A 22,150-nucleotide genomic window follows, 5' to 3' on the forward strand; every position below is an offset into this window, starting at 1 on the left:
ACAGTGGGGGTGGGGGTGGGGGTGTGCGTCCTCTCACTTGGCAAACAGCTGAAGGGCACCTGGTGCTGGGCCCTGAGGAAACAACTGCGACCACGACGCACACTGAGCTCTGACTGGGTCCTGGGAGGCTCACTAGCCACACTGGTTGCCACAGGCAGTTTGAAAACAATTCAACAGAAATGTACATTTGTAATAACTCGAAAGACTTTCTAACGACTCACAGAAATAAAAGCAACAAATCAAAGTTTTACTCCAACCTACTCTCCAATGACGGATTAAAGTAACTCAGAATACATTCCTCAGCAAACTAACGGGAGTTCAGATAGCTGGCTGTTTCTCAAACTTGAGAACGCAGTGACACTCACCACGGAAGCCCAGGTATTGTGATTCAGATCCCCTGGGGAGGCCCAGGAACCTGCATTTCTGACGTGTCCAGGTGGTGCTGGGACCACATTTTGAGAACGACACAGTCAGACCGGAAGACTGAGACACTGAGTGAGGATGGGGGCTGGGGGGCAGCACTGCTGCTGGTCGGCCACGCGGTGCACCGAGCGCCTCCTGACGGGACGCAGCACCCAGCACCCAGCAACACGGGGCGCTCTCGGGTACTCCGCCCAAAATGCTGAACTTGACTCCATCCAGGCCTGGACACGCACTTCCCGTTCACAGGAAACAGGTGAGACATTGCACACCACCAGGCCACAAGCAGACAAATCCGCAGGGGCGGATGCACCACAGGGTGACCGTTCTGGACAATGACATGAGATGGGGGGTGGGGGGAGGACTCTCCAGGATGGAAAGAAGCCAAAAGGGAGGTTATTGATCAGACAAAACGTGCGGTCCTAGACTGGACAAACCACCGTAAGGCACGCTTCTGGGTAAACGGAACGGAGAGCAGCCGGGTTGGCGTCTCACTGTTCTGATGTCTGTCCTTGCAGGACGGACGCTGGAAGGCGCAGCTAGGCACTTTGGGAAGGCGCCTCGCACCGCCCGCCACTCTGCTGCTCAGCTCAGAAAGGCAGGGACACTCCCTGTGTGGAGCAGGGCCCTGGGCAGCACTCTCAAGCACACGGTCCACCAAACACCAAGACGTTCCTTGATGCAGGTGTCAGTCCTCAAAGGCGCGACGCAGCCACAGCCAGGCTGTCACTGCAGGAGCTGCCCGAGCACTGCCGTGGCGCACAGCCGGCAGTGTGGTCTCCGCACGCCAGAGCCACGCCCTGCCTCTCTCTGGCTGCAAGGAAGGGGGACCGAGCCAGAAACCCACCACTCGAGTTCCAGCAACCGCTGGCAAGAGTCTGCATCCAAAGCACCCACTGGGGAAGTTCACAAACAGTGACTACTTCCCATGGCCAGTCTTGAGTTAGCTGGGCTCACTCACTCCTCAATTAAGTAATAATACTGATCACACAATACATCTCCTCTTCCCTATGAAGTGGAGGAGATGCCCAGATGTTTCCCTGCAAACATCTAGACAAACCTTCCTTGCTGGTATTTCTCGTTAGCCATTGATTAATTAGCACCACCTTAAATGACACAAATGTTCATAAAACAAGGTACTTTATTCCTAAATTCTGGTGGCTTCAAAAAAACAAACCAACTTAAACTAAAAAATACCATAAATTAAAATTTAAAGCACAGCCCATTAAATAAGTTCAAGGTTTTTTACCTCAATAGGTCACTGAGACTTTTTGGTTCTGGTGATGAGAAGATAATGAGCTCCCCCATCGACCACTTTTCCAATAAAGCCCCCAGCTGACCAGCAGGGACACCCCAGAAGTCACTGTCTGCTGCCAGCGAGGAGTCACACTGACGCTGCCAGTGAGTGTGACTCCTCACCTGCAGGACCACCCGTACTTAGTGCTGCTTGCTCTGGACAACCACTTGGCAACTCGCTCCGTTGATTTATTCTGGAGGGACGGCAAGGCAGTTCTGGTTAAGCCCCTATTGCTCGGTGACACACCTGGGCTCTGAAACCATGTTTGGCCATGCGATCACATACCTGCACTGAATCTGTGCCCTTTTTTTCAAGATTTTATTTATATTTAGAGAGGATGATGGAGGGGAGGGAGGAAGACAGGGAGACAAACATCAGTGTGTGGTTGCCCCCCACGTACACCCCACTGGAGACCTGGCCTGCAACCCAGGCATGTGCCCTGACCAGGAATCGAACCAGCAACCCTTTGCTTCGCAGTCCAGTGCACAATTCACTGAGCCACACCAGCCAGGGCCTGATTTTTCCATCGTTGCCCTCAGTAGACACATGTACACACTCGGGTTTGTCGGTTTGGTTTTACACCAACCTGCAGGGCTTCCACCTCCCGAAGCCAGTCCCTGGCCCTCTGCACCGAGTCCTTCAGGGCCGCCCCGCTGGGCAGGTACGCGGGGATCCCCTCCGTCTCCCTCAGCGCCGCGGCGAGGCTGCTCAGGGGGTGCCGAGGCCTGCGCAAGAGAAACGTCAACCCTCAGTGCTGCGTGTGGTGGCTCGGCTTCCTTGTGGTTTACCAAAGAACTAGAAACACCATCTCAAAGGGAATTCAGTGTGGCACCTAATTTCTTTAAGTGGCAGCAACTACTAGATATCCAATTAATTAAGATTCAAGCGACTGCCAAAGACTTAAGAGCATCTAAGACAAAGCAAGTGAATCCGTGAAGCATTTAAGCTCTGCTCACTCCTCACTGCACACGGGTATGCCACAAACTCCCCCTGCAGCTCCCTTAGTGGTGATGCTCTTGCGCCACCCACGTCTCCGCCTCTCCTGCGTGGGCCTGGCCACGCCGTTGGCACCCCCACGGCTTCGCTGAGAGACCTGAAGTGCCCTAGGGTCTCGACGTGGCCGAAGCACAGTGTGACCCATCTGCACACTCTCCCATGTGACCACGCCTCTAGGACCACGGCGTGTATACGACTCAGATGGCTTTCTGTGCTTTATGCTGTGTCAGCTGGACACGACGGACCCGCCAGACAGAGGCCAGGACGCGGGGCCGGTTGGAGACGGCCGCCTCAGTCCGGGGCCCTCCCTCCAGCAGACAGGGGGCCGCTCCTGAGCAGCAGCACAGGCACACGGCCATGCTCCTCTGCTGTCCAGGACAGGCCACGCTGGCTCAGCCACTCTCTTCAGGACTCTCTGGGGTCCCGACCATTAACTTGAGTTGGAACAACAGTTCCACTTACTTGCAAAGTCTGTTTCTCTCGAAGATGACATCGCACAGAAAAGCAAGAAAAGGCCTGTGCAGGTGAACCCCTTACCTCCTCCCCACCGGTCTTCTTCGGCCCGACTCCCAGCAGTCCCGGCAGCTCCGCTATCTGCACCACCGCAGCTGCTGAGCACCGCCCCCTGCCTGCTGCACTGCATGCTGGGCGCTAAGAGGAACACCCCACCCACCCCTGGAGAGGCGGTGGCCAGACTCCTCACCTGGCTCGGAGGAGGCTCTTGGCTCGGTCGTCCCAGTGCTCCGACACCGTAAGCAGCTCCTGCAGCCGCGCCATGGCCTTCTCCACAGCCGCGTACGGGGCCAGGCCCACGCCCAGGTCAATGAGCCGCCTCATGTCATCTAAAGTGAGGGAGCTGGGGTCTAGGCAAGCTTGCTGCACCTCCTCTAGCCAGCGGGCCTGCTCCAGACGGACACGCATCTCAGCAAGCTGTGGAAGTTCAACATCAAATTCGAAGCTGACGTCCAGCAAGTCTTGCAGCTCGGCGGCACTGGGCATCTCCTCGGAGAGCAACTTCTGGCTGTGCTGCTGGAAATCTTCCACACGACTCAAGAGATCCTGAAACACACAGCTTGTTGCATCACAACAGTGGTCTCAGCCACCGGCCTCTTTCACACGCAGAACCCTCAGCGCACACTCAACATGATGCCGTTCCACCTCACGGGGTTTCAGCAACAACGTGAGTGATGACGCGACACACGGGTCCCCTGACGCTGCAACCAGGGACACAACCAGACCGCACACCCCTGCGAGGTGGAGCTGGGGGTCGCCGTCAACATAAACATGTCTACCTTTACCTCTTCTCTGAAGGCCCATCCCTATCCTTACACACGCACACCCTTCATGTCAGCCCGACCGATTTACCAAATGCAGGACGGCCAAGCACTTGCCCAGGTGCCTCCCCCCCAGGTACCTTTAGCAGTGGCGTCTGACTGAGGACACATGGGAGAGCGTAGAGCTGCGTCACAAACTGGCGGAGCTCGCTCACAGTGAGCTGGTTCGGGGACTTCCCTCCCCCAGATCGGTACCTGCAGAGACCAGGGCCGAGGCAGCCAGTGAGAACACAGGCACTCCCGGTGCCCAGACTCCGGGGTGGCAGGTGCAGGGCAGGGGGAGAGGCCCCAGTTCTCCACTACAACGGCCAGCTCTCAGCCCGGCCCCCACCTGGTCTGCCTCTTGCCGTTGAGCAGCTGCTGTGCGACGGAGGCGCACTTCTCCGCGTCCTGAGTGACGAGGCGAAGGTGACGTAAGAGGTCGTTGTCCGGGAACTTCTTCGTCTCCGACTCTTCGATCAGAGCCTTGAAGCTGGCAAGGCCTGGGGACAGAGAAAGGTCACCAGTCACGGGCCCACCCTGCTCACTGCTCCCGGCGGGCTGTTCTCATCAGCTCTGACCTGTAAGTGCTCGCAATGCCTCACATCACTAAATTTGCAACCATCAACGTGGAGGGTTTTCTGTTTAAAAGGAAATGTTTCGACCTGAAACGTTTACACAGAAAACAGCCGACTTGTTGAAACACAGCAAATATGCAACTCTCACTGCGCCCGAACGTCCCTCCCACACTTGATCCTGCAGCCGGCAATCACCAGTGGGCTGCAGGCAGTGGCCTGTCCCCGAGGGGACAGTCAGGAGGGCGCAGTCACCTCTGAGGCTACGGGAAGGAGGGCGTGACAACACTGAGAGACAGGGGGCAGGGGGAAGCCCTGGCTTTCGATGGCCACCGTCTGGGACAGCGCAGGAGAAAGGAGTCCGAACGGGGCGAGTGACGGACACCAGCGCCTCAGAGACTCCTGCCTCGTCAGGGCGTCGGGTTAAACAGAGTCCCTCTGAGGCGCCACGGAAGACGGGACGATGCTCGCCCGAGACAGAGGTGTGCAGGCCCCTCTGCCTCCTGACAACAGTCTCCGTCAAATGCACGGCCGCGGGCAGCTCCTGCATCAGGACCTCGCTGGCGGCACCAGCGCCGCCCCCCACCCGTGCCGCCCCCTCGGCGCATGCGCTGCAAGCCTGGCCACACAGAGCGCACCCAGACAGAGCCGTCAGGCTGCGGCTAACTGACAGCCTCATCACAGCCAGTCCTGCTTCCCGTACCACTTACTTTTCTTCTTGTTGATTTTCGCCTCCAGAGCGTCATTCACATTCAAGGCCCACTCGTTGTAAGACTCCGCTCGCAGCTTCAGCGCATTCATCATGGGGTAGAGGTCATCCAGGGTGTATCTGTATCTGCAAACAGGAGGTGTGGGTTGGGAGAAAATCAGATGCTTTCCACTCAAGATCCCGGCCCTGCAGCTTCCCCGAGGAGCCCGTGTGCTCTGCAGGAGACCACCCACGCCTCCCACTCACCGCAGTTTGTATCGGTGAGGCGGACAGGCACACAGCTCCTGCACGTGGTGCAGGCAGACGAGCAGGCCGGGCGAGCACGCACAGGAGATGGCGGACATGAAGCATGTCGTCTTGCATCTTATACACTGACGCTCATCGTCCGGCAGCAGCTCAAAATCCATTCTTTCCGAATCGACCACCCCCTGGAGAACAGTGTGTGTGAGAAGCCTCTGCAGCCCGCCGGGGCCCACCAGCGCCCCCAGCCGGGAGTGCAGGATCGGCACCGTGCAGAGTGCGAAGTGACGCGACCCAGCAAACGGGGAGTCAGGCCACTGTGATTGTCTAGCGAGGGCCCGCTTTGGGGACAGAGGTTGACGTGAGTATAAAAACAGTGGTTAACAGCCTGGCTGGTGGGGCTCAGTGGACGACTGAATGCGGGCTGTGAACCAAAGGGTCGCTGGTTCGATTCCCGGTCAGGGCACATGCCTGCGTTGCAAGACAGGTCCCCAGTGGGGGACGTGTGAGAAGCAACCACACACTGATGCTTTTCTCCCTTTCTCCTTCCCTTCTCCTCTCTCTAAAAAAAATAAGTAAAATCTTAAAAACAAAACAGAACGCAGCGGTCACCAGGACGGTGAAACCAGACGTCAGCTGTTCGTCTGACCCCGAAGCGGCCCTGCCCACGCCGCAGGCACACGCAAAGGCAGTGCTCGTGCCCCGCACCCCGCTCCACCCATGAGAACGGCTTGAGGTGGAGCTCAGGTTTCAATGTGAAACCTGGACTGCGTGTGACTACACGGGACAGAACCTCTGAGACTCCGGGTAGGGCCAAGGTTTCCTAAGGACGACACACACAACGGGTCCACGGAAGGAAAACGGATGAACTGGGCGTCACCAAACCAGAACGCCCCCACCACTGGAGAGATGCTGCGGAGGGAGTGCAGCGTCAGGCCCCCAGCTGGACGACGGTGTCTGCAGCACACCCGCCTGCCACCCAGAACAAACGAGCACCAATCTCACCTTAACCCAGTGAAAGGGGTGGGCCAGACACTCAAGCAGCCCTTCACCAAGGAGACATGTGTACAGGCAGCAGATGAGGACACGGTAATGACGTGTTCACTGTATCAACAGCCATTAAACAAACTGCCTCGAAGGCAATCGGACTAAGGAGTGACTTCTTAAAATGGGAGCAAAGTGCCTAACAACTTCGCCAAGTCGTGCCCAATAAACACCACAATGCCGGGGGGGGGGGGGGTCCCAGGAGCCTTACCAGCTGGCGCACGGTCTCCCTCAAAGCCTTCTCATCCTCAACCATGATGGCCATGTCCTTCTGGACGGTCGACGCCACCACGACGTCCAGCACGTCGGCCTTGGAGGCCATCTTGCAGATCATCTCGTCGTGGGAGAACACGCAGTAGCGGTGAAGCAGGCGGTAGTGCTCCACACACTGGCGGCCCAGTGGCAGCTGCGGTCGAAGACAGGGAGACGTGTGAACCGTCCTTCTCCCTCCCACTTCCAGAGCCTTCTGAACTTGGAACTCCACTACAGAACGACCCAAGATCATGCCGGGGCCACACGCATCACAGATCAACTCTCGGAGCAGACTGAGAGGCCTTGGGGTTTTTAGATCTTTCCATCTCCAAGATCTGGCATACTAGGTGCCTTCACTAAGAAGTGGTTAAAAAACCCCAATGCATTAACAATGCATTACTGCCCAAACAAGAATCATTTAACTGGAGCCCTGGCTGATGTGGCTCAGTGAACTGAATGCTGGCAGCCTGTGAACCCAAGGGTCGCCAGTTCGATTCCCAGTCAGGGCACAGGCCTGGGTTGCGGGCCAGGTCCCCAGTAGGGGCAACTACACATTGATGTTTCTCTCCCTCTCTTTCTCCTCCTCTTCCCCTCTCTAAAAATAAATAAATAAAATCTTAAAGAAAAATAAGTTACTTTAAGAAATGTTAAAAAAACAAATCTAACCAGAGATAGGAATTTACAAACTTTCTGGAACAACTCTGCAGAACTGGACATGGTTCACCCACTTCAGGGAACAATAATGCTCCAGAACTAACTGCAGAGACAGGCAGTGCTGGTCTTCAGAGAAACACTGCAAGTTATGACCTGTTAGATTTAACACCTCATACTTCAACCAGATGGTTCTTTTTAGGTAAACGAAGAGTACGAATACTACTATGAAAAAATCCTACTTCCAAAGTAACTAAAACCAAATATGTTGTTAAAAATTGCTGTTCTGGATAACCAGAGCTTGTGCGGAACAGTCTTAAGATTGGAACTGTCATAGGTTTACAAGGCGACACTGAGCTTTAGCCAAAATGTGCCACGAGAGACACTTTCCTTCAAGTCTTGCTACAAAAGAAAAAAGTCGTCGGCCGAACCCAGCAGTGCTCGGTTAGTCTAGCCTGGATTTGCAGCACGGTACGGCGCCGGACCTCATGGGGGGTCCACAATTTGCAGACCAGCCTCCCGAGCAGCGACAGGCTAAGCGACTGCACGTGTGACAGATGCAAAGCACCCCCCCCCCGACTTGGTGCGCAAAGCTCACGAAGCCTCGACCGCATACCCAGTCCACAGTGCAGAAGTTCACAGCCTCGGCGAAGTTGAAGCCCTGGTTGAAGCCGCTGTGGTAGGCGCGCGGAAATGTGATCACAAACTCCCCGGCACACTGGTTAGTCCGGTAAACCTAGGGAGACACAGCGGAGGTCTTTAGTGACGTTCTCCTGGAAGACAGTCTGGGCACAGACGGTCAGACAGTGCTCCAGAAGGGGTCGCTTCCCGCCAAACAGGAGTGAGCCGGAAGGGAAGAGAACAACAAACGCCACGATCCCCCACGAGGGGGAGCGGTGCCCTGGCCACTGGGCTAGTGAGGGTCTGAGATGACGTCGTGACATGGCTCACAATGCACAAGCAGCTACATCTAGCGCTGGGACACATCTCCGTAAGTGTAGCCACAATTAAGAATATTCTACGTTATTAACCCTGGCTGATATGGCTCAGCAGATTAAGAGCTGGCCTCCGAACAAGAGGGTCGCTGGTTCAATTCCCAGTCAGGGCACAGGCCTGGGTTGTGGGCCAGGTCCCCAGTAGGGGGCACATGAGAGGCCACCACACACTGATGCTTCTCTCCCTCTCTTTCTCCCTCCCTGCTCCCTCTCTAAAACCTTAAAAAGAATATTCTACAGTATTAAACCAAAATAAGATCTCTGACCAATGCAAGAAACTGCACATATTTCAAGAACGTCACTCTCCGTGATCTGGGCTCAGACGTAAGCTCCCAGCACCCGCGCTCACACACCTGTGCTGCTCTAGGCGCGCGAACCCTCAGGCGGAAGCTATTACTACTATGTGAGGACATTAGCAGGACGAGTTTTCGACTCTGCATCTGCATGGTGGCTCTCTGACACAACGCACAGCAGCGTCACGCACGGGATCTTCTCGGGAACGTAAACCCATGAGCCCCACCCACACCCGTGCCACAGGAAAGACCAGTGGCCAGTGGGGCCCGGCCTGTGTTGCAGATGCCCCCCAGGGCCCAACACCGGCCCAAGGTGAAGACCGCTACCCAGCACTTGAGCGTAACTCCTACAGGTGCCTCTTCTTCCTCCGACTCTGCCTCACACACTCCCACGTGTGTCTGCCCCGACACACTCCTTCCTTATCGGAGCTCCAAGTCCTGGACCTAACACCGTTTTGGATCCCTGGCGCCCCCGAGTCACTGGGCTCTCCCACCTGACCCACTGTCCAGTCACACCCTCCTTTCGTCGTCTGCCTCTCCTCTTCCAGTGTCAGCTCTCAAAGGCGGGAGTTCACCCATCTGACCCACAGGTCCGAAGTCGAACCCCGCACGGCTGCTCAATTATTAAATAGCCAGGGCCGCACTCACAACAATCAGAAAGTGCAATCAGTACGAGGTGGTAACACCGACAATGAGGAGCTGGTGGTATTTTGGTAGTGAGTGGTCATTCTTTTCTAAGCTATTTTATGATCCCTCAAATAAAGTCCTTTCTACCTGACCCCAATTACTGGAGCACGGACCCAAAAGCATCAAATCCAGGACACGGCAAGATCAAGAATTCACACCTGCACTGGAAATGCATCGTTTGCGGCAGACTCAGCTGAGACAGGCTCTGGAGCTTCCTACACCTCACCCCCCGCCGCCCCACGGTCTTCAGTGTCTTCTCCACGAGGGAGCCCCTGCTCAGGTAAGCGTCACTTCACAGAAAGCTCAGAGGAAACATCACCAACAGCACCTGTCTAGAGTGGGAACCCCAATTCCAAGACCCTAAAATAAATTTTCTTTTAAAATATGCTTAATTAGGGGTGAAGGTGTAATGTAATCCAGACCTACCAAACATGCCGTTTCAGGCCATCATTCAAAATTAAGATCAAGTAGATTCAATAAATTCTTTTTTTAAGGTACGGACAGAGCATGAAGGATTCCAACGTCCGAGTTTAGGTCTAATCATAACAGAACCCAGCCTTTCTCCCAGTATTTATACTGACAAATGACATGTATGTTTTAGGTTTTCGTTTTGTTGCAGCTAAGGAGTTGTCAACAAAAACCATGGTGCAGGGTATGCAGTAGTGACGGCCGTGTGACCTGTGAGTGGACAAGAAACAATGGGATTGGACACGAAAAGAAAGCATCACACTCGTGACTTGTAAAGTGAGGTTGCTTAGCAATCTAGTTAGCAGCAACGAGAATCCCCAGTGCAACATGGTATCAACTCACACCACACGGCTGCTTCTACTGCCAAGTCACACCATGGAAAACACAGCCAAATGGAAAAGGAGCCTGGGGGGCGGGTGGGGGGGGCGCTGGCCGAGCACGTACAGGCACGTCGTGCGTCATCAGGGTGTTGGGGTTCATGATGGTCACGAGCTGGTGCAGCAGGTCCGGCTGGGACACAAAGAGCTCGGGGGCGAGTCTCTTCATCACGTTTTCCAGCTGCTCAGCAGCGTACCCAGGAACACCGTACCAGGTTTTCGGCTCACCCCTGGAAACACATCGTAAAAAGTCATGTCCAGAAACACCTCAGCGTGGACTTTAAGGAGTTTCTTTCAATCACACACATTCACACCACCACCACCAGCACACACAGCCACGCAGGGGCATGCGCGGCCCAGACACGGGTCCGGGTCCCTGGGGCGTCCTACCAGTGCAGGTAGTTGATCGAGTAGCTCCAGTGGTCCTCGATGTGCCAGCAGAACGAAGAGAAGCACATGCCCACGTACAGCCAGGGGAGCTTCATGCCGCATATGTCAGCGGTGATGTGAGCAAGAACCGACTGCTCCATCACCGGCATGTTGTTCAGATTCCAGCCACTGTCCAGATAGTCCTAAAGACACAGAAACAAAAAAGCGAAAAGGATGTATCATGCTAACATTCCGGAATTGACTATTTCAAAAAGGTGTGTGAAAAGAGTCTCCTTCCAAATAAAAACGTCAGGGCAGCAGGCGGGAGAAGCCATGACGCTGACCTCTCGGACGCCGCGGACTGCTTCTGCCGTTTAAGCCTCACACACACGGACTCACACCGCGTGTGTTTTGTATGTGCCTCTTTTCTACCTGGCTGCGGAAGAGTAGGACAATACAGGTCGGTCCGTACGAAGTCCGTGGTGTTACGAGTCAGGACAGTGCTGTTAGGGGCTTGTCCTGAGACAGGGACAGTCGTGAGGAAGGGGACAGAAGAGGGGCTTCCGGGGGAGTGTGGCTACACAAATGTGTTCAGGCTGTGAAACTTCATCAAACTGTGCACATATGATCACGCACTTCTCCGTTCATGTTAGATTTCCAAAAGTTTACCTAAAAAACCCTCTAACTTCTTATTAAACAGAAACCTTCCTAGGAGTTGGCTACTACGGGGGGGGGGGGTCATTATGGGAAATAAAGGACTCAAACCCTCAAGTTCAGAGACAAGTAGGTCTGATGCTGGCTGGTGTAGCTCAGGGGATTGAGCACCAGCCTGTGAAGCAAAAGGTCACAGGTTCGCTTCCAAGTCAGGGCACAGGCCTGGGTTGCGGGTCCCCCGTTGGGGGCGTGTGAGAGGCAACCAACTGGTGTTGCCCTTGCTCGATATTTCTCCCCCTCTCTCTCCTTCCCTTCCCCTCTCTCTGAAAATAAATACATAACATCTTTTTAAAAATAACATAAAGAAAATATTAAGTAGGTATGGTCTCAATCCCTCAGACTTCCTTCAAAATGAGAAACCGAAGTCACGGGCTCCGACGGCCGAGGGAAGGCAGTGCCTCTCCCTCGTCACCAGAGTGCAGCGGCACCGCCGGGACCGGGGTTCTCCTGCGGGCTCCTGGTGCTTTCCTTGAGGTCATTAGAAATCTGGTAACTGAGGGTTTTCTGAGAGCCATCATAAATCCCTTCAAAACCACCAAATGGAAATTGGTAACTCGAGTTCCAAGCTACCTCTGGTTTTTGCAGTAAGGCTGCTGCTAAGGCCACATCACGCCCAGCAGACCCAGGACACGCTCCACCCCCCGAGTCCCCTCAGAGTGCAGGTGCCTCCAGGTGTGCCCACCTCCTCCTCGGGGGAGAGTTTGACCTTCCCATCTCGGACAGGGAAGCCACTGCCAAACTCCTTCGAGGCGATATCGGCTCCATACTCAACCGTGACGTCCTCCTCGATGGTGCTCACCAGCCGCCAAAATTCCTTCTCAACCAGTTCTGTGGGAACCATCTGGAAGTAAAACCATAAGAAAGAAAAAATGCACCTTCCCAGACGTCAGCTGTCAGTGCCCTGTTTCACTGGATGAGCCGAACGACAGGACCGCGGGACAGCACCCCGAGGAGTGGTCCTTCTGCTGCGCTCCACGGTGACCCCAGGCAGTCCCCACTGCTCCCCAGAAGGCGCGTACCGACAACCGGGAGCAGCCATGGGCACGCCTGCTTCCCCCTCACGGACCTGGCCGCTGCTCTGAGGGAGTCGGGGAGCGCAGCTCGCCCACACGCCCACCTGCAGGCGCAGTTCTGCTCAGAGAGAGAACTCGCACCGTCTCTGGGCCTGAGCGGCACTCCGACCTTGGCCGTGTCCCAGCACCTCGCCCAAGGCCCCCACACGCCCTTCCGCTAGCCCCGGCTGAGGACGACACGGGTGACCCCAGGACCAGGTGGTGCAGACCGTGAACAAGAGCACGCACCCATGCACAAAGCGCCCAGACTGCGGGCCTGGGGTCTGTGGCTCATCTGACTTGGGTCCATTCCACAAAGGCCTTGTCTTCTAAGTACAGTAAGAAGCCACGTGCAGACACGTCACCAGGACTGGCCAGGCAGACGCGTGGGGAACACCGTGAGGCCCAAGGGGTGAGCGAAGGGGAAGGTCAGGAAGAGCGCGATGTGGACTCGCGGCCCACCCAGTGGACACACACTTGCAGCAACCCCCCAGCTAACTCGCCTGAGGTCGGGCCCCCAGCACCGCTGGGCCCGCCCACGAGACAATCACGGTGGCAACAAACGGTCCACCCCCCCCACCCAATCTCAGCCACCATCCCAAGAATATAATGCAACTACAAAGATCAACAGGCAGGAAGTGTCTGCTGAAGCACTTCGTTAGTGGTCAGGAAAACCCAGGGGAGGTATCCAGAATCATGGCGGAAAAGCATTTAAATGCTGGCGTGCTCACGTGGCGTGTGTTAAGTGGTGAATGAAACACGCGATGCTTCTCCGAGAGCAAACAGCACGCAGTAACTGACGATTACTAACGGTACGCAAACGTGTCCCCATGCACAGCACACCAAGTGGCACACGGAGTCGTTCAATGGCCTCTGTGACGTGTTCTTTAAATTGTGTTTGTGGAGCTGAAAGGATTACTGGAGACTTTATATGTTATATTGTTACAGCTGCTGTACGACTTGTGTGGAAAAGCCTTTCTCTAGAGGAATCAAATGAAAAATCAGAGTGCATTTTAAAATATTGTGGAATTTTAATACCACTGAACAGATTAAGGTTTCGCTGTGCATGATACTGACCATCAGGAAGAAGTGCCACCTCAAATTTCTCTCCAGACCCACCTTTCTCCGGAAGTTACTAAAACCCTCAACCAAAGTCTGTGTACATACGTGGACTGGCATGTTGAAGTAGTCAGACTTGAATGCATCCGCCATCTCCCCAAACGTGCGGAGGGTGTAGTCCCGGGCTGCTTGTTCAAAGCCAAATGCTTCTTGTGGCTTACTACACTCCTGTGAGAGAAAAAAGAGACTTTTGTTTGTACACATATGAAAAAACAGATGACTAAAATTGCTTATGTAGTACAATTCCATTGATTTAAAATAGAAAAAAGTCTGGATGAATATACACCAAAATATCAGCAGCGGTTATGTATGGTATGGATTATAAAATCACACTTTCATTTTTAAAGCCATGTGGCATTTAAGAATTTCTGCGAAGAGCAACAGTGTTGTTTTCCTCAAAGGAAAAAAATTTAAGCGTAGTTATTAAGATTTTTCCTGCCTCTTCGCTCCCTGCGCAGCTGTGAGACTCACTCCCAAGACCTCCTTTCTAGGCAGGGCCACCCAGTGGTTCTAAGGACCTCGTGACTGTCGGTCGCCAGGTACAAACCCAAAGGCTGAGAACAGCACCGAACGTCCTGATGTTGCCCCAGCTGCTGAGTCTCACCTGAGCCAAACACTTGGGACACCTCCAGTCTCCCTTGGGAACATCGTGGAGGGGTGGGACCAAGCAGAAGGTGTGGTAGCTGTCGTCACACCCGTCGCACAAGAGGAGCCGGTCCTCATCGCTGCCGCTGCCACACAAGAGGCACACGTACAGGTCCACCTGCAGCCACCACATGGGCACAGAACACAGGCTGGTGAGTGCCCACCAGAGTCTGCAATTCGAGGCATGAACTGACTGGAGGTGAGACCCAGGACCCCGCCTGCTTCAGACGACCAGCCCCCTCCAGGGCCCTGTGCACAGGGGGACTCCCCTCCCCAGACAGACTGCCCACACCTGCTGTCCAGAGCTAGAAAACAATGTGATTTTGGTCCCAGCCTTCAGCTCATTTGGAGACGGGCCAGCGATGTGCGAGCAAGCCCACGAACCAGCGCCATCTGGAGCTCCATCAGCCTCCACAAAGCGGCCCTCAGGGCCCAGACGCGACCCTTCTCCTCGTGCCTCCGTGAGCTCCCTCCTCCCCAAACTGACACGAGAGGCGGACTCGACACGGCCTCCGCCCTGTGGGCCGCCAGGCCTCAGTCCGGCACACGCATGTGAACTAGGGGTCCGAGTGTCGGAAGGTGTCCACTCACAGCACTGGTGGTTTTTTTAGGTCGACTCTTGGGCTTCTCCCTCTCACTTTCCACAACATGCTCTTTCTTCTCAATGGGTTCTTGCTTGATGCAGCTCTTTATTTCTTTCTCTGCAAGAGGTAATCCGAGTTAGCTAGCTCCTTCCGTGCTCTTCTCGGCCTCTTCCCCAACCCCCCTCCTCAAACACACACGGGACACACTAGCACACTGCCCCGGATCTTCGCACGAGGCAACGGTGGCACCAGCGTTGCCATGTCCAATGCCGTCTCCACCACAGATGCCAACTCTCACCCCACCTGAAGTGCAAGGTGTAGGCGCCTACTTCGGAGACGCCGCTCAGGTTTCTATGCTGTTAGAACAACACGTCCGCGGGGTGGGGGAGGCAGAAGAGGGTCAAGGTGGAGAACCGGTGATGGAGAGAGATTTAGGGGGTGAGCACACAATACAGTGCGCAGGTGATGTATTAAAGAATTGCATACTTGAGACCATGTAATTTCATTAACAAATGTCAGCTCAATAAATTAAAAACAAAAACAAACAAACAAAAAAAACCATACTTGGAGGCCAGAAAGTCCTCTGACCGTGACTGGGAGGGCCTGACAACCCCCCAGCTGGACCCCTCCAATCCAGACCAGCCTCCAAGCCCAAGACTGCTCGCCTCTCCTGCTTCCTGGTCCCAGAGGCTTTGGGCTGAAACACTGGTGTCAATCAATGAACTACCCCGTGGTAGGCCCTGTGCTAAATGCTTCCCACCAACTATTTAATCCTTTGCAACAAATCCATCCCAAAGATGAGAAAACTGTCATCAGTGGCTGTCAAGGAGTATCTCTAAGGTCAAACAATGAACCAGGATGTGGACGGGCAGGGACTCAGATCTGTGCTTCTAGAGTCCCTTCCCCTGACTTCGTGTCGCCCTGCGTGACAACTGACCAAGTGCTGGGCCCCTCGGTCAGCGGCGTGGGCGCCCTCCCGACGTGGTAGCCAGGCTTCTCCTCTGAGTCCCAGGCCTCCCCGTGACTGGCACCCGGCAGAGGCCAGGCAAGCACCTGCCAGCTCCACCCCAAGTCCAAAAGCAGGTCTGCCCGCCACCCTGAGACGAGTCCAGCAGACAGCCAGGCAAGGGCTCCGCTGCTCCCCAGACACCACTGCTTCTCCATGAGTGAATGCTCCCAGACCGCCTTTCAGAGGAGCCGCTAGTGACAGCTGAGAGGCTCAACCCCATCCCCGACATGCCTCCATCCGCCCGTTTCCCTCTCTGCTGGGCACTCAACGATGAGGACACTCATATATGAATGAAGATTTCATTTCTGAAGGCGCAACCAGGGATTGGTAGGTCATAGTTGCTCCAGTGTTTTCTTAACTAACAAACAAATCATCACTTTCACTTGTTTACTTTCTATTACTTTCCTATTTGCAGATAACTTTTCTTACCATTTTCATACTTTGGAGTTGGGCAACCCATCCGACGCCTGAGGTTGTGAGTTCTGGCTTCTGTTGTCTCCTCCAGTTCTATTTTAATGTTCATGGCCTTAAAAAAAAGTTGTCATACACATAAATATTTTCTTTAAAAACAAATAACTCTTCTAAAATCCCACCGGAATCCCAAGGTGAGTATGATCCTACGTAAACTGTCTCTATTGATAGGACGCACTTCCCCGGCTCTTGCCCTCGCGAGCAGCACTGCCGAAGGAGCGGAGGAACCTCAGGAGCCACAGGAGTACCCTTCTGCACTCCGACAGGCCCAAGCACAGGGCAAAGTGGAAGGGCCAGGAGCAGACTGTGGGAAGTTTCACCACCCAGACTCACAACAGCTCTTCCTCCCCAGTTCTTGCCTCGGCCCCATGGAGCCTGAGCCTGCGCTGTCACCCACGCCTCCATCCTGCAAGCCTGCCGAGGTCGCTGACTTCCTCCGAGGCAGCGAGTGTGTGTAGAAAGGTCACTTCCACAATCATCCCCTACTAGCTCTTTCACTGCAGTCACTGCCACCTACTCCTCTACCATCGCTGGATCGCCCGGGGCTCCCTTGCCATCGAGGGCGCATGAGCCAGTCTCCATTTCTGTTATTTTCAAATTTACTCTTCACTCATAACTGACTTTATTTCTTGAAGTGCTAACGCTTACTGATAGCACAGAGCAGTGTTTGTGATCTGTCCCGCCAAAGTGCTTCTGGAGCCAGACGTGCTCACTCCCCCTGCTCACTCATGCACATGCAGGGTGTCCATGGCCATGGGCACCCCTTCCAGAGCTCCGGCACCAGCCCCACGTGTCGTGCAGGCAGACCCAGGACCACGGCATGTCTTAAACATGAAAGGTCAAGACGTTCTTGAACAAGCACTGACTTCAGACTAATAAAACCTTAACTTTAAGCACACTAATAGGCTTCGATTAACCATAGTTTCCTCTTCTGAGGCAGTCTCAACTCAGAAAACTGCAGCCGCTACCTTTTCCCTAGCTCCAACTTACGTAAGTGAAAAACAGTTCTCTTATTTGTCCATTTCCTCTGAAAACAAAAGGGCTTGTTTGTCCTCACCTCTCCAACAACTACTGAACACCAGAGACGGACTCAGAGCCCAGCCACTGGGAGGCGGCCTCCCGGGGGCTCCGCCTGCACTGGTGCCTCGCTCCAGAGGCCCCCAGGCTGGGCTGGAGCCCACACCCCTCCCTTTCTCAGGGGGCCGCTGGAGCACACACGCCCTACGCAGAAGGTCTTCCTCACCCTGCTTCTCCGCCCCGATCTCAGCTCAGCTCGCACAACATTCACTGCTCCCCTCTCCCCACACTGCCCAGTTTCTGTCCCAGCCTCACAGGTGCCCAAGGGGCTGCGCTCCTTTCGAGAAGCCTGAGAAAACCAGCTTTCACTATCTTCTAACTTCTCTCTCTCTTTTTAAAAAGTCCTTTTCAGCAAAAATCTCCCCAGCTGCACACCTCCTAGCCTTACTCTGCAGTGGGCAGCCTCACTTCGTGACAGCCCCAGGCAAACCACACAGCACCCTGATGGGTGCCTGCTCCCCTGGGCCCTGCCTGCCACCAGTGCAGCACCCCCTGTGGGGCTGCACAGCCCAGAACCAGCTCTCGGACTCCCCACCCCAACAGCACTCGCCCCAGAAGCTGGAGTGCACACAGAGCCTGCCAGGGGAGCGAGGCTGGAGACGAGGCACGTGGGTTGGCCGGGCGTGGGCGCCAGAGACTCTCACCTCAGCCCTCATGCGCTTGGCTCGGCGGGCAGGTGGGCACGTCTCCATGGGAGGCACAGACTGCCTCTGGGGGATGTCGTGGGGCTTGTACTCCTTGTCCTTCGTGTCTGTGGCCAGGTGTGGCTTCTGCAGACACTAGAAACAAAACGTGATCATTCTGATGAACTTCCCTCTTTTTAACAACAGAGAGTTTCACTGGATTTTTAAAAAGTAACAATTAAAGCCCTGGCTGGCGTAGCTCAGTGGATTGAGCGCAGGCTGCGAACCAAAGTGTCGCAGGTTTGATTCCCAGTCAGGGCACATGCCTGGGTTGCAGGCCATGACCCCCCGCAACCACACATTGATGTTTCTCTCTATTTCCCTCCCTTCCCTCTCTAAAAATAAATAAAGTCTTTTTAAAAAGTAACAATTATTCATATTCATACATAACACATCTGCAGTTTTTTAAATCTAAATAAAAAAGACAAGTTGCGGTTGTTAACATACATACACACAAGCACAGCAGGTCTGAACTTTTTTATGGCAGGTTCTAGGTAGCAGCCTCCCCCACTAAATACTGCATCTTTTCCTCCAGTACTTTTTAAAGATTGACTGATTGTACCTCCTGCACGCCCCCAACTGGGGACCTGCCCACGGCCCAGGCCGCTGCCCTGCCTAGGCATCGCAATGGGCCCTTTCGGACGCAAGACGATGCCCAGCTCACTGAGCCCCCGCAGCCAGGGCTCTCCTGCCAACAACGGACCCTGCCCCACTGGTCCTGCCCGGCAGCCACGTGAGGGGGCAGGGGAGGCACATGATGGGTGTGTGCTCACAGGAAGGGCACGAGTGCTGTGCCCCTGCACACAGCAACCCCGAGCTCCTGTCTGGCGCTGTGAACCGAGGCGCCGTTCCTTCAGGCCCCTGCCCTGAGCACACCCTGACACGCTCGAGCAGGTGAGTGTGCCGTTTTGACTCACGCAGTCACCAGTGTCGTCAGGGGACGAGAGACCACAGCAGCCTCAAGACACTCCCAGTCAGCCAGCCGCAATTTCCCTGCTTATGGCTGTCAGAAAGGCCCCTTAAAACTTCCCGTAGAAACTTTCCATATTGAAAACAGCTCATCTTTTACAAGTCTTTAGATTAACAAAATATGGAACCCAATAGGTTTTTTAAATTTTAGAATTCTGAGTCTGTGCGGCAATGGCAATGTTCTGCTGTTAACAAAAGGTGTCGCCTGAGTTGAGAAAGCAGGTCTCTGGGTGCAAGTGCTCTCCCTCACCAGGGCTTGCTGGGGAGTCTACCTCACGAGACAAAGGCTAACTAACAGGCGAGGCGGCCTGCAGCAGCAGCAGCAGCAGCTCTGGCTTTCATCATGGAAGAGCCTCATCTTGCTTTTTCGCTTTGACTTTTCTTTCTGGTCTGATCTAAGCGCGATGCAAGAGGGTGCTCAGTGCCGTCCAGATCTAGTACAAATGTCCCGTCCTTCATAAGCAAACCCAAAGCATCAAGGAGGCACTTTTCAAAGCAGGTTCCAGAATGAAACCACCGACAGCTGCACCACAAACACCGCCGATACCTGGGGAAAGATACTCTGCAGCAACCCCCTCCTAGAGCTCTCGGTTCTATGGGCACCATCACTACTGTCCAGTCTCACCAACAACACGGGCTCCTTCCTCAGAACATCTGCACAAAGAATCTAGAGAACAGAAGGACAACACAAACAAAACAAAACAAAACAACACACAAAAAAAACCAACCACCCAGCAACCATCTGACAAAAAGTGTTTTTTAATTTAGGAAGTCACGGAGGTGGGAGGGGTGGGTGGTGGAAGAAACGGGCTCCGGAAACAAGCTCCGGGGAGCCGAGGAAGGGCTCCCTAACTGACATGGACCCCTCGAGGCTGACCTGAACGAGTGACTCCACCACTGCAACCCTGACGGTCCCTGTGCACTGGGTCTGGACACCCTGAGACCCCGAGTCATGCGGTGTGGGCGTCGCCCTCCACTGCACATCACTGTGTGTTTGCTGACAGTGCGCGGGGGCGGGGGGGGATATATAAAACCTGTCCATCACTGGGGTTAACCTCTTTTATGCATTGAGAGTACTTACTGTTTGAGACCTAAACGTATGTGTGACTGGTAGAAATACAAACTGAGCTGAGTCACAGAAATTTTTTAAGTGGATGGTCAGAAATTCAAGTATTATATACATAACCCATCTGCCGTTAGTCTAAATCATTAATAGCCTATGGTCTACTTGGTTTTCTCACAAGGACTCCGGAGCCCTCGAGTGGAGCCAAGCTCAGAGGCGTCTCAGAACATCCACAGGTGGAGAGCCTGATCAGCGTGTCTGGAACACACACCTGAGGGTGCTTCGGAGCCAAGGCTATCACAGACAGACCCTCAAACTGTACACCTTTACTCGAGAAACTGGGACTGAACGGTCACTGACAGCAGGACGTCAGGACGACACCCTCCCGCAGGGACGGAGAAACCCCTCACGGCACTTAGGAAACACAAGGGTGCCGGCGGGAGGCCTCCGCTCCCTTGCAGCACTGGCACACCCACGCTCAGCTCCCTCGGGTGCCCCAGAACACACCTGAGGCTCTCGTCCGCCCCTCTGTAACAACGCCTTCACTGGGCATCACGTTCACTTCTTAACACCAAGACTCTGTTTTTACAGAAGTTTTCGGTTTAGAGCACAGTTGAGAGGAAGGTCCAGAGAGTCACCCTGCCCCTCCTGCCCCCACCTGCCCCAGGAGCAGCGCTGTACCTGCGCCGCACCCTCACCGCCCCGAGTCTTCTGTGGGTTACGCAGGGGCCGCTCCTGGTGGTGTTCGCCCCGTGGGTTTGGACAAAGGAGTGAGGGCGGCCCGTCATTACGGCATCGCCCAGGTCCACCGCCCTGACTCTCCTCTGTGCCCTGCCTACTCCCCTCCCGCCCCAGCCCCCTGGCAGCCGCCGGTCTTTTCACCGTCTGCAGAGCTCTTCCTTTCCCAGAACGTCACACAGTTGGAGTTGTGCCGTATGCGGCCTTTTCAGACTGTCCTCTTTCACTTGGTCATAAACATTTAAGGTTCCTCCATGTCTTTTCACAGCTTGAGAACTCAGTTCTTTGTACTGATTCACCGTCTGGACGGACCACACTTTATTTATCCATTCACTAACTGAAGGACATCTTGGTGCTTTCGAATTTTGGCAATGAAGAATAAAGATGCTATAAACATCCATGTGGATGTAAGTTTCCAGCTTCTTTGGGCAAACACCAAGGAGCACAAGCACTGGGCTGTATGTTAGCAGCAGGTCTCCCTGTCTAAGAAACCACCGAACCGCCCTCTGCGGCAGCTGCCTCGTGCTGCACCCCCTCCAGCCATGGTGGGGGGGCGGGGGAGGTCCTGTGCCTCCCCGTCCTCACAGCGCCTGCGCCATCAATGCTCTGGCTTTTGGCCATTTTCTGATAGGTGTACTGTGATATCTCATTATTTTTCATTCTTTTAAAAGATATATGTATTCCAATTTCCTTTCTTCTAAGAATCACTTTCAAAATAAGAAACATAAAAATTTATGTGCAGAGAATACCCATCACAGTATTATTATAAAAATATTTGAAGCCAATCTAAACATTCGACAATAGGAAAAATCAAACCAAGATCTGGCTATAAAAATAAAATGCCCAAGTCACTAAGACTAGATTTCGAAATATCCAATAACACTGCAGGTGCTCACGACTCAGTAAGCAGGAGAAAAGCAGAACACACTGTGTGTGAAGAGCACACTCTTGTGTGTGTGTGCGCGCGCGCATAAAAACAGCCTTGGGAAATACAGGCTGGAGAACGAGAAGTGATTTTTTGGTCATCGGGCCTCCCTTTGGTGTCAACTTTCTATGACGAACAGGCGTCAGTGCCCAGAACAGCGCAGGCGCGCGGCAGGCCCTCTCCAGGCCCGAGTCTGTGCCGCAGACCCCGTGTGCACAGGCTGCCTTCGCCGCTGTGCCCCCCACTCCGACACCGCACTGCCTGTCTGCGCAAAGACGGGGTGTCTCTCGCACACGACCCAGAAGGCAGAGAGGCCCTCCTGCCCCTCTTCACTGCGCCTGCGACCATGAGACACAGGATGGTTAACAAGGAGAAAGTCTACGTGGGCGGCTCTCTAGATCTGACCACAACACAG

At 54.4% G+C, this 22,150-nt stretch overlaps 1 protein-coding gene and 1 non-coding gene across 2 annotated transcripts in view; both read right to left on the bottom strand.

Moving 5' to 3' along the window:
- The window catches only part of KDM5B (lysine demethylase 5B), a 50,627-nt gene that overhangs the window by 9,243 nt on the left and 19,234 nt on the right, over positions 1-22,150 (bottom strand). The window contains exons 5-20 of the mRNA XM_045860176.1: positions 18,002-18,136; positions 16,239-16,335; positions 14,808-14,917; positions 14,176-14,334; positions 13,620-13,739; positions 12,083-12,241; positions 10,708-10,889; positions 10,385-10,547; positions 8,114-8,233; positions 6,806-7,000; positions 5,557-5,738; positions 5,312-5,436; positions 4,379-4,529; positions 4,128-4,242; positions 3,417-3,772; positions 2,304-2,442 (exon numbers count right to left, since the gene is read on the bottom strand). Of these exons, the coding sequence (XP_045716132.1) occupies positions 2,304-2,442; positions 3,417-3,772; positions 4,128-4,242; positions 4,379-4,529; positions 5,312-5,436; positions 5,557-5,738; positions 6,806-7,000; positions 8,114-8,233; positions 10,385-10,547; positions 10,708-10,889; positions 12,083-12,241; positions 13,620-13,739; positions 14,176-14,334; positions 14,808-14,917; positions 16,239-16,335; positions 18,002-18,136 (2,508 nt within the window). The remainder of the gene's footprint in view (positions 1-2,303; positions 2,443-3,416; positions 3,773-4,127; positions 4,243-4,378; positions 4,530-5,311; positions 5,437-5,556; positions 5,739-6,805; positions 7,001-8,113; positions 8,234-10,384; positions 10,548-10,707; positions 10,890-12,082; positions 12,242-13,619; positions 13,740-14,175; positions 14,335-14,807; positions 14,918-16,238; positions 16,336-18,001; positions 18,137-22,150) is intronic.
- LOC123805808 lies at positions 18,793-18,919 on the bottom strand. The gene has a single exon (XR_006783381.1). It is a non-coding gene; the product is annotated as a small nucleolar RNA SNORA11 (small nucleolar RNA).

The sequence above is a fragment of the Phyllostomus hastatus genome, unplaced genomic scaffold (genome assembly GCF_019186645.2).
Source record: "Phyllostomus hastatus isolate PE091 unplaced genomic scaffold, TTU_PhHast_1.1 phas_contig_148, whole genome shotgun sequence".
In the NCBI taxonomy this organism is placed as follows: Eukaryota; Metazoa; Chordata; class Mammalia; order Chiroptera; family Phyllostomidae; genus Phyllostomus; species Phyllostomus hastatus.